Genomic DNA, 10504 nt, shown 5'->3' with positions numbered 1-10504 from the left:
GAACGTGGCCACTTTGTGCCACAACCCCTCCGAAGCTTCCTCGATACCGAATTCCACAAAGGCCGTCGTAGGGCGCAATCCCCGACGTTTCAGGAGCCGCCCCACAGACTGTAAGCACGTCGAGGTCCAGGCCAAACCTCTGTGCGCTCAGGGGCGCGGTGCCCAGCTCTCGCCCCGGCGCCCAGCACGCTGCCATGCACTGGGTGCCCAGCAAACATTCGTGGATGGGGATGGAGCCGAGGGCAGGGAGACACTGCGCCTAGACGTCGACAGTTGGCAGCGCCGAAGCCGCAGTTGGGAGCGACCCGAGGGGCCGGGGGAGGGGCGCCAGGCCGCTCCGTCCTGCCGGGCGCCAGCTCCTCCCGGGCGGGCGGGCACCCACCGACAGCGGGCACACAAAGCCTACTCGGCTTGCTCGGCAATCGGCTCCTCACGCCTGTGTCGCCGCGCACCGCCAGGCGGCTCCAGGTTGGGCGTCGGGCAGTGGCAGGCACAGGGCGTCAAGAAGCCGCACTCATCAAACCGCCGCGGGAGGGAGCGCGGAGGAGGGAGGAGGAGGAGGAGTGAGAAAGGGAGGAGGGAGGAGGAGGAGTGGGGACCGGGAGGGGGGTGGAGGAAGAGGCCTCGCGCAGCGGAGGGAGCAATTGAATTTCAAACACAAACAACTGCACGAGCGCGCACCCACCGCGCCGGAGCGTTGCCCCCGATCCGCGCCCGCCCCGTCCGTGCGGCGCGCGGGCGGAGACGCCGTGGCCGCGCAGGAGCCCGGGCCGGGGGCCACCATCGAGGCGGGGGCCGCGCGAGGGCCGGAGCGGAGCGGCGCCGCCACCGCCGCACGCGCAAACTTGGGCTCGCGCTTTCCGGCCCGGCGCGGAGCCCGGGGCGCCCGGAGCCCCGCCATGTCGCGATCCAACCGGCAGAAGGAGTACAAATGCGGGGACCTGGTGTTCGCCAAGATGAAGGGCTATCCACACTGGCCGGCCCGGGTGAGCAGGGCGGCCCGCCGCCCCCTATCCACCTCCAGACTTGGGTTGCATAACACCCGAGAGGGCAAGAGCGCTCCGCGCGGAGGGGGTGGGGGTGGGGGGCGTCTGAGTCCCCGAATCTTTCCCGAGCGACTCAAGCCCACCCGCCGGTTATATAATGGTGGAGGCGGGGTGGTGGGGGTGGTGGTGGCGGCAGCGGCGAACACCTGGCCACACGGCGTCCGCGCGTGGTGGCGTGTGCGCGGCGTGGGGATCTGAGGGCGCCGGTCACTTCCCGGCCCCCGGCTCCGCGTGCTCAGTTCCGCCCCCAGCCCCCATACTCCCAGCGGTTTCGGGCGCGCTGCCTGGGTTTGGGCCAGCAGTGTAACTCCTCCCACCACCACCCCCAGGCGCCACCGCTACCCCCTTCAGGGACCCCCTTAGAGACCCCCAGTTTCTTCACTGATTGTTACCCCCAGTTCAAACTCTCCTCTTCCTACATTAGATGGTTAAGAAGGATCTCAGCCCTGAAAGGCTAGATGGAGGCGGAGTTCACTTCTAGAAAACTTTGGCTTGGGGTATCCGTAAGAGGTCTGAAGTTGGGAGGGTCGAGGAATCGTTGGGGGGGCGGCAGAAGAGGGGATCCGTCTAGCTTGGAAATCACCGGCTAGTACCCTTCACTCCTCAGGTCCACAAAAATATTTCTCCGTATGCTGCCGACTCAGATTGGGGGCTGAAGGTGGCAGAGCCCTTGTTGGGATTGGGAAGTCCAGTCCAGACTGCCCTGCCTCTTAGTGGAGGTGGGGGGAACCCGAGTTGCTTCTCCTCCCCATTTCTGAGCCTCTCCCGCCAGAACGGCCCAGTCTGCCATGTGGTTGATTAAGCCCGCCAATGTGAGGCGCCCACCCTCCCCCCACCCCAGCACCTGGCCAGGTGGGAGGGTGGGGCCCAAATGCCCAGCCTGGCGCATTCATCATGTTTCCCCTAAGAACTGAGACAGGTGAAGTAAGGAGTAAGGGAGGTTGCCAGAGGGTGCTGGAGGAGGTTGGGGGTGTCACAGGGCACAGTGTCTCTGGCACCTTATTTCAACGTTGGTGTAGAGAGAGGCCTTTGGTATCGGCCCTAGAGTATAGGACTCCTGTAGAGTGTAATCCAAGGGCAGAGAGGAGTAGAGGGAGGGAGTCTTCTGGGCAAGGGGACCAAGTGCAGAACTGCCTTATGGCTGTGGGTTGCTCTTTTCCACATGAGTCTGTGTCTTCATCTGGGCCAGACCCTGCTCTGAGCTTGGGAAGTTGCCCCAGGCTCCCTTGGGTCCTGTTCAGTGTCCAGACCAACTTTGGGGCCACTCCGAGAAAATCCAGGAGACCCTTCCTCACTCAGTACCCTCTCCTGAGGAATATACCTAATCCCATATGCTTTGAGCTCCTTGTTCCCTGCAACTTCTAGATGTCTGGCCTCCGGAATGGGAGTGAAGTACAGAGTGAAGCAGGGCTCTCCAAGCCTCCAGGGCCTTCTAGGGGACTTGGGTTTGGGGGGTGGGGGGCAGTGTGAGGAAGCAGCCACAGACAGCCTTGTGTGTGCATGTATGTGTGTGGTGTGTGAACACTCATGTACTTTACCCTGCACCTTTGATCCATCTGGCTTCTTGGTCCAGATGCCAAGGTCCTGGTGGGCAGGGCAAGAACTGAACACAGGTCTCTACTGCTTCTACCTCCTGGGGGTGGGACAAAGTCCAGAGACTGAGGAGGGGGCTCAGCTGGAATGGGGGTTGTAGGGAACCCCTTCAGGCTGCAGGGAAGAGAGAAAGGGGGGCCCATGCAGACCCACATTGGCCCCTGTGAAGAAGGCCTTCAGGTTTCTGGTAGCCTTTGGAGTGAGGGCAGCGCCTGGGACTGGGGATGCTGTCCATTTCCTCTGTTCACCCTAGGCCTCCAGGACAGAAGGGCAGGACAGGGAGGCAGTCTCTTGCTCTGTTGAGGCCTGGGCCCTTTAGATAAAGTTCGGGTTGGGGGAGGGAGATCAGACTGGATCCCAAAGAGATAGGACCCCACCCTTTGCCTGTGCTCCGGGCCTTGATTCTGAAAATTGGAGAGAGTGGTACACCCAAGGTTGTTATCTTCCGAATACCTCACCATCCTTGGGTGCTGTCTTAGTCTTGTGAGTGGCAGAGCCTGAAGGGGGGCCTGGCTCCTCCTGAGATGGAGGAGGAGTAGGGGGGCCTCGCTGACTGCTCCATCTAATAGGCAACCAGAGTCCTCAGCCATGGTGAAGGCCACTGTGTGGGCTTTCCTTCCTCAGCCCCTACTTCTGGGGAGGATGGCTGACTCTGGGTGAGACTGGAACAGCCCAGTGCTTGGAGAGTTCAGCCAGAGGGACCACGTGGTAGGCAAGACCTGCCTGGAAGGATGGTGTGACTCCATCTTAACCTTCTCCTTTCCTCTTCCTCCTGCCAGACTTCCTGGGGGATCTCCAAGCACTTAACAGTTAACCTCCAAGACTCAGGGATTTTCCCCCTGAGGTTCCTTCCTCCTTTCTCCACTTCCTGTTTCACAGTCCCAGGAAACCTGAGCAGCCAGAGGGCCTCGCCCATCTGTCCGCCCTCTGCCCTCCCCCCACATCCAGGCACCACCTTCTCTTTTCTGCCTCTTGGGCTTGCCACACTTTCCTGACCCCAACTGTCTCCTGCCCCACATTTTACGGTTCATGGGTCAGGTTGGGCCTGGGCCTTGGGTGTGGTGGTCAGAACCCTGGCTGGCAGTCAGGATGGGCTTAGCCTTCTCTGCTGCCTTTCTATGTGCTGAGCTGGTGCCCCTGGGCCTGGATTTGGTATGAGGCTGGGGGAGAGGTGTTCAGTCCTCTCTCCCCACTCCTCACCTGGGTACTTCAGGCCTTAGAAGGTGCCCTGGGCTCTGGGAGGATGGGACTTGTGCTCAGGCCTGTGTGATGGAATGAGGCACGTGCAGAGGGCAGAGGGTGGGGGGGTGGGGTGGGGGTGGGAGTGGATGAGCCCCAGCCGGGGTGGGGGTGGGGGAAAGTAACTTGCCAGGATTCCTGGAATGGCTGAGAAGTAGCAGAGCCCCCTCCCCTGTTGGCCAGTGGAGGAGGTGCAGTGGGGTACCCAGCACTCATCTGGCCCCACCCTGACCCACTTAGCTTTGACTCACTTGTTCTGAGTCACAACCTGGATATAAAGGCACCGCCTGGGAGACACATGTCTGTATTGGGAGTACAGGCCTCCCCTGAGACTTCATATCCTCTATGTCGTCGACGAAGAACCTCCCTTCACTTCCAAATGCAGAAAGACATTTCCTTTGTGGCTTGAAGGATGAAGGGTCCACTAGAGAAGGAATGTCTCCCCTTTTTGGGGTGAGGGGTTGGGAATTCCATTAAGTTAAAGGAGCACGCCTCTCCTGGCCCTTCCCCCACGGTTGCCTACACTCGAGGTGAGGTGGGATTGGGGTGGTTTTATGCTTTGGGGGTAGATGCCCATCTGCCCAGGCCCCTGGCCTCCCTCTTTCCTCTTTCTTCTCGACCTACCCTTTATCTGGCTAGAAGTCAGCAGGGCGGGTATATCTGGTGTGTCCCGTTCTGTCTATTTTTAATTCCCATCCATTCTTTGGTTTCTCCCCCGCCCCTGAGGCTGGGCAGCTGGTGGCCTCCTGGATCCCCTGTCACAGCGTTCAGCTACCTCTCTTTGAGTTCGCTTCCCACGGGAAAGAGACTGACGGGCAGAGCGCTGCTTTGCCTGGTCTGAGCTCCTTGAGAGGACCTCATGTCTCCTGTTTCTGACCCCTTCACTCACCATCCCCCCTTTCCTGAGCCTCAGTTTCTCCCTTTTCATCACATGTTTCCTACAAGCCTGTTAACGTCCTGGCTCAAGTGTGGCACTGAAAATGCAGAGCCCAAAGTAGTTCCCAGCTGGGACCCTTAGATATCCCCCTCCCCCCGCCCCGTCCTCTTTCCTGGTGCTCGATGATCCACCAACAAGAGGCCTAGGAAAGAGCTTTTGCTATTATTGTCCTCTGCCTGTCTCCTGGGATCTCTAAGCCTTGGAGGCCCTCATTTTATTTTTTGCTTCCCCCTCTGAGAGGAGGGTGGGGAGCTAGCAACAGGACCCAGGTATCCTAGCAGAGGACTGGCTCCTCCTTTGCCCACACCCCAGCTCTGCCTTCCTGAGAAGGGCCCGCAGCCCTCAGCCCTAGCTGTGGTTTCAGGCACAGCCAGGGACCCAGGTGCCAGACTCCAGGCTTGGGGGTGGGGTGTGTGTTAGTGTCCCCTCCTCCCCAATCTGGAGAGAGGGCCTGGGGGGGGAGGGGCAGTCACATTCCTGGTTGCTGAGTGGCCCCGGGGGCGGGGTTGGGTTGTCATGGCGATGGGGATTGAGCTGGGGTGGGGGACAGCGTGCCTTTCCACCCCCAGCTCTCACACCCCAGTGTCTTCCCGATTGTGGGGAGGGCCCAGTTTGTGCTGAGCCTTCCTGGGGGGGAGGGGCTGGACCTCTGTCCCCAGAGGCCACAGGGCAAGGGGGGAGGTGCTCAGGAGCTTGAAGACTCCATGTCTGGAGCAAGATGCCCCTCAGATTCTTGCTCAGGTTCCACCCCATCTCCTGGGTGTGTCTCAGCTTATTTCCATCCACCTAGCCTCCCTGTCTCCCCAGGCCCCCAGTCAGGCACTCTGTCCTAGTCTCTGTGTGTTTAATCACTGCCTTGGCCTGTCTGTCTCTTTCCTATTTGCACCCCGGGCCCCAGCCAACATGGCCACCTGGCCTCTGTCCGGTGGGAAGCCCGGCCGCTAGGGCTGCTGCAAGTGTTGCTGGGAGTTGTAGTCCTCTTCCCCCGTCCCCCACACCTCCTCCCCCCCCCCAGCTCAGCTTGGCCTGGGCTTCCAGGGCCTGATCTGGGAGAGGCTATCTGGGCCACTGTCTCTCACCATTTCCCTGACCTCAGACCTCTGCACCTTCTCCACCACAGCGTCCCTTATGCCCCCAGGACATTTGAGGCAGAGGATCAAGTCAGGAGCTCTAGTTCTGAAATCTGGCCCTCACTAACTTGTCCTGTCATCTTGGGCAAATCACTTTTCTTTACTGGGCCTCAGTTTCCTTGTCTGTAAAATAAGAGAGTCTGACTACATGACATGACTTTCAGAGAGTTCCCCAGAAGTCTTTTGGAGCTGCTACTGATGGGGGATATTGAATAGGCAGCCCTTGGCCTCACCTCTCCACTTCAGTCAGAGCAGGCTGCTTTGGTCTGTTTCATAGAGTCATTCAGCATATCTTCACTGTGCACTCACTGGGTGCTAGGCACTGTGTTGGGCTTATAAACAGACCTCTCTGTTCTCGGGGCAGGTATAGTCCACGTAGACATTAAGCAAACGGTAACATGAAGAACTGTAAAACTAGAATTGTGAAAAGCACTGTGAAGGAGAGGTGCTGAGAATTTTATCTGGGAAGCCAACCAGGTTGGGAGAGGTGGGGAAGCTTTCTGGAGGAAGTGATGATGGGGCTGAGGTTGGAAGGCTGATCAGGAGTTACTATAGGAGACTGAAAGGTCAGTGTGGCTGGAGCAGAGAGCAGAGGGGCAGCGTACTGGGGAGAGGATGATAGCGAGCACATATGCGGGACGTACTACACTATGGTCATTTAATCCTTACAACGCTATGGCTTAAGTACTGTGACCATCTCCATTTTACAGTTGAGAAAATTGAGGTTCTGTCAGTTGCCCAAGCTCATACAAATACTGTTGGCAGCATTGGAATTCAGACCTTGACATTAGGGACAATGGTGAACAGGTGGGCCCTAGAGTCCTGAAAAGCGACCGGAAGGTTTCTAGCAGGGGGAATGAAATGCTCAGACCCGCACTTGGAAAGGCCCCCTCTGGCTGCAGTGTGGAGAATGAGTTGTAGTGGGGCAAGAATAGAGGTTGAGAGAAGAGAGGGAGGCTGTGGTTTCAGTCCAGGCAAGAGGGGACAGTGGTTGGACCCGGGTGTTGGCAAAGACGTGGAGCTTATGGGCAGGATCTGTTTATGGACGCTGTTTGGTTTGTGAAAGAGAGGCGGGGATTCTGCTGGGCTTTTATGCCTGACTTCTTTTGAACAAAGTCACACTGCTAAAAATGGTTCAGAAACCCCTTTGGTGAACTCCTGGGTCCCTCTCAGTCTGATTTTTCACAGATGTGCCTTAGAGATCAGCCCCTTAACCCCTACCCTCCGGCCCCAAATTCGTGACCTCAAGACTCCAGCTCACGCTCACTTTACTCATCTTGCTCTCAGATTGACGAGATGCCTGAGGCTGCCGTGAAATCAACAGCCAACAAATACCAAGTCTTTTTTTTCGGGACCCACGAGACGTGAGTGAGGGGGCAGAGGTGGGGAGGGCCACGGGGGGACCACTTTGGGGAACGAGCAGTGGTGACGGCACGCCTTCCCTGTGGGGCTGCGCAGCTCAGATGCGGTGAGGGACTCGAGAGCACAGTCTCCCATCTCTCACCAGGGCATTCCTGGGCCCCAAAGACCTCTTCCCTTACGAGGAGTCCAAGGAGAAGTTTGGCAAGCCCAACAAACGGAAAGGGTTCAGCGAGGGGCTGTGGGAGATCGAGAACAACCCTACCGTCAAGGCTTCTGGCTACCAGGTGAGCTGCCATCCGCCCCAGAGACCTCCTGGAAAGCGGGTGTGGCCATAGGTGCCGGGAGCCCCTGGGCCCACGTGTGCTGCTTCAGGAACAGGGGGCTCAGACACCAACACCAGGGCTTTCAGAGTAGGAGCTCGTGGGGTGGGGGGTTGGGGGAGGCTTCTTGCAGAGGGGAAGGGGTTCCGGGTGTGTGATGTAGCTGTGGTCAGGGGCCACCTGTTAGACAGCGCCTGGGGGGGCAGGAACAGGATGGAGGCGGTAAGTGGGGACAGGCCTTTGGCAGGCCCAGTGTGAGTATAGGATGTGGCCTTAACTCTTTCCACAAAGGCTTCCAGGAGGAGGTGCTCGTGAGCCGGGCAGGATGAGGCGGGAGGGTGGGGGGCGGGGGTTGGCGGGGAAAGGGTCCCAGCTCCCTCTGGGAGAAGTTGACCCGAGGTTTTGCCTCCTGCTCCAGCCCTCCCCCCTCCTGCACAGAGCCCTGCCTGCCCGGCCAGTGGGTTTACCCCGGGGCTAATCCGACAGAGGTGGGTCTCAAATCACTTGTGAGACTGGGCACCTGGGTGGGGGCGGGGGAGAGGTGGGAGAAGGAAGGAGTGAGTGGCCGAGGGAGGGGTCTGGGGAGGGGGCCCAGCGTGGCAGTCGCTGGTGCCACTCAGCCTTTGCTGTCTCCGCCGCAGTCCTCCCAGAAAAAGAGCTGTGTGGAAGAGCCCGAGCCCGAAGCCACCGAGGGTGATGGCGATAAGAAGGGAAATGCTGAAGGCAGCAGTGATGAGGAAGGGAAGCTGGTCATTGATGAGCCGACCAAGGAGAAGAATGAGAAGGGGGCGCTGAAGAGGAGAGCGGGAGACCTGCTGGAGGTAACTGACCCCTACCTGGGGCCCCGGAGCAAGGCTCCTAGTCTGAGGAGGGACGTTACGACTTTTTCAGGGAGTGCCCGTCTGAGAGACAGACTCAGCCCCTAGTTTTGGGGAGTCCCTTGCTGAGAAGATGGGACACAGGAGACCTCTCAGCTAGCAGAGGGTTGGAGGACTGTGGGTCTGCCTAGGAAGGAGAGCCTCTGGGGAAAGGAGGGGGAGGCTGGTGTCCTCCCTCTCTAGCCTCAACCCACCTCATCTCTGCTAACCCTGCCCAGGACTCCCCCAAACGTCCCAAGGAGACAGAAGACCCCGAAGGGGAGGAGAAGGAAGGGGCCACCTTGGAGGGTGAGAGGCCCGTTCCAGTGGAGGTGGAGAAGAACAGCACCCCCTCGGAGCCGGGCTCTGGCCGGGGGCCTCCTCAGGAGGAAGAAGAGGAGGAAGAAGAGGAAGAGGCTGCCAAGGAAGATGCTGAGGCCCCGGGCATCAGAGACCATGAGAGGTGAGTGAGCCCCCTGCCCCTAGGCAGCTGGGCTGGGAGGGCCCAGCCCCCTGCTGAGAGGAGGAGGAGGAGGGCCTGTAGCAGTCAGCCTCCAGGGAGGCAGGGTGGGCTCTCCCAGGAGGCCGGCACTGGCTGGGGCCCGGCCAGGCCAAGGCCACACCATTAACCCTTCTCCCCTCCAACCCTCCCCCGCAGCCTGTAGCCACCAATGTTTCAAGAGGAGCCCCCGCCCCGTTCCTGCTGCTGTCTGGGTGCTACTGGGGAAACTGGCCATGGCCTGCAAACTGGGAACCCCTTCCCCACCCCAACCCACTCTCCTCTTCCACTCACTCTCCCCCTTCTGAGCTCAGACCCTGGAGATTGACCCGGATGGGGCAGGCCACCTGGCCCTCACCTCCATGTCCCCACACCCCTGTGACCTGAGTCAGGTCCATGTCTTCTGCTCTGTGGGATGAGATGAGGCCACTGTGTCCCTCCCTGCCTGGAGCTGTTTCCCAGTGTATTTGTTAGGGCCTGGACTGGCTATTTCCATCTTCTGACACCCCTCTCGCCCTTCCCCGGGCATTCTAGACCTCTGGGTTGGTTGGGATCAGGGCTATGAGTGGAAGGGATGGAGTGTAAGTAGCACGGTGGGCTTCTGGGGCCTGGGAGGGGCAATCTTCAAGTTGGGGTGGGGGAGTGGGCAAGAGGATGGCATCTTGTCCCTTCCTCCCGCACCTGTTCTCCCAGCTACCTGGATTCAGGGAAAGTGGGACAGCTTGTGGGAGAGGGGCTCCCTTCAATAAATCCTTGATGGTTGACAATGCCCATTCTCTTACGCCAACCCTAGGTGTTATGGGAGTTACAGTTTATCATCAAAAGATTTGGGGTCTTCCAAGTTCTTTGGGTCAAGGACCTGAGATCTGAAGGGTTAACTTCACCCAGCTCCTGTGGGAGTGTTGAGGAGTATCCATGCACCTTTAGACCTCAGGCCAGAGATGGGATGCCCTGGGGAGACCCTTAGCTGCCCTTTTCCCTCTCCCCACAGTGCTCAAGGCCAGCCTACAGTCACATACGTCACCCAGACATAAAGGAAAAGACACATTTTTTAGAAAATGTTTTTAATAAAAGAAAATTACAAAAAAAAAAAATTTTAAAGACCCCCCATCCCTTTGTGTGCCCCCCACTCTGCTCCTTTCTTCCCCACTGTTGCCCCCATTTCTGAGGTGCACTTGGAGGCTCCCCTTCTGTTTGGGGCTTGATGACTTTTCTTGTTGTAGTTGGGGCTTTGGTGTTCCTTCTGGTGTCATTTCCCATCCACATACCCTCACCTGGTCCCCTCAGTGTTGTCACCAGATCCAATTTGTAACCCACTGAGAGGCCAGAGGGAAATAAGCACCCTCTCCCAGCCTCTTTCTAGTGGTCTATTTGGCTCTTCCGTCTCTCGTCTCTTTCACCCTTGCCCCCCTCCCTTGGGCTCTGATGAAAAATTGCTGACTGTAGCTTTGGAAGTTTAGCTCTGAGAACCGTAGATGATTTCAGTTCTAGGAAAATAAAACCCATTGATTACTACATTGG

At 58.7% G+C, this 10504-nt stretch overlaps 1 protein-coding gene across 2 annotated transcripts; it reads left to right on the top strand.

Moving 5' to 3' along the window:
• Positions 1–581: 581 nt before the first annotated feature.
• On the top strand, positions 582–10498 carry HDGF (heparin binding growth factor). Of its 2 annotated transcripts, none has more exons than XM_027095297.1 (6): positions 582–986; positions 7233–7309; positions 7453–7591; positions 8269–8448; positions 8724–8947; positions 9143–10498. In XM_027095297.1, exons 1-6 carry the CDS (start codon positions 900–902, stop codon positions 9147–9149), a joined length of 714 nt encoding a protein of 237 aa, XP_026951098.1. In that variant the 5' UTR covers positions 582–899; the 3' UTR covers positions 9150–10498. The 2 variants fall into 2 exon arrangements, with proteins under 2 accessions (XP_026951098.1, XP_026951099.1); XM_027095298.1 differs by lacking the exon at positions 582–986 and adding an exon at positions 4119–4408.
• Positions 10499–10504: the final 6 nt, after the last annotated feature.

The sequence above is a fragment of the Aethalodelphis obliquidens genome, unplaced genomic scaffold (genome assembly GCF_003676395.1).
Source record: "Aethalodelphis obliquidens isolate GAN/ISIS:26980383/991018 unplaced genomic scaffold, ASM367639v1 scaffold90, whole genome shotgun sequence".
NCBI classification, from domain to species: domain Eukaryota; kingdom Metazoa; phylum Chordata; class Mammalia; order Artiodactyla; family Delphinidae; genus Aethalodelphis; species Aethalodelphis obliquidens.
This window is presented reverse-complemented; position numbering and strand designations above follow the sequence as displayed.

Bases quoted from the DNA above. Each gene is read 5' to 3' on its own strand.
- HDGF (XM_027095297.1), top strand. From the start codon at position 900: ATGTCGCGATCCAACCGGCAGAAGGAGTACAAATGCGGGGACCTGGTG. The intron at 987-7,232 runs GTGAGCAGGGCG...TCTTGCTCTCAG, and splicing joins ATCCACACTGGCCGGCCCGG to ATTGACGAGATGCCTGAGGC. The intron at 7,310-7,452 runs GTGAGTGAGGGG...ATCTCTCACCAG, and splicing joins TTTTTCGGGACCCACGAGAC to GGCATTCCTGGGCCCCAAAG.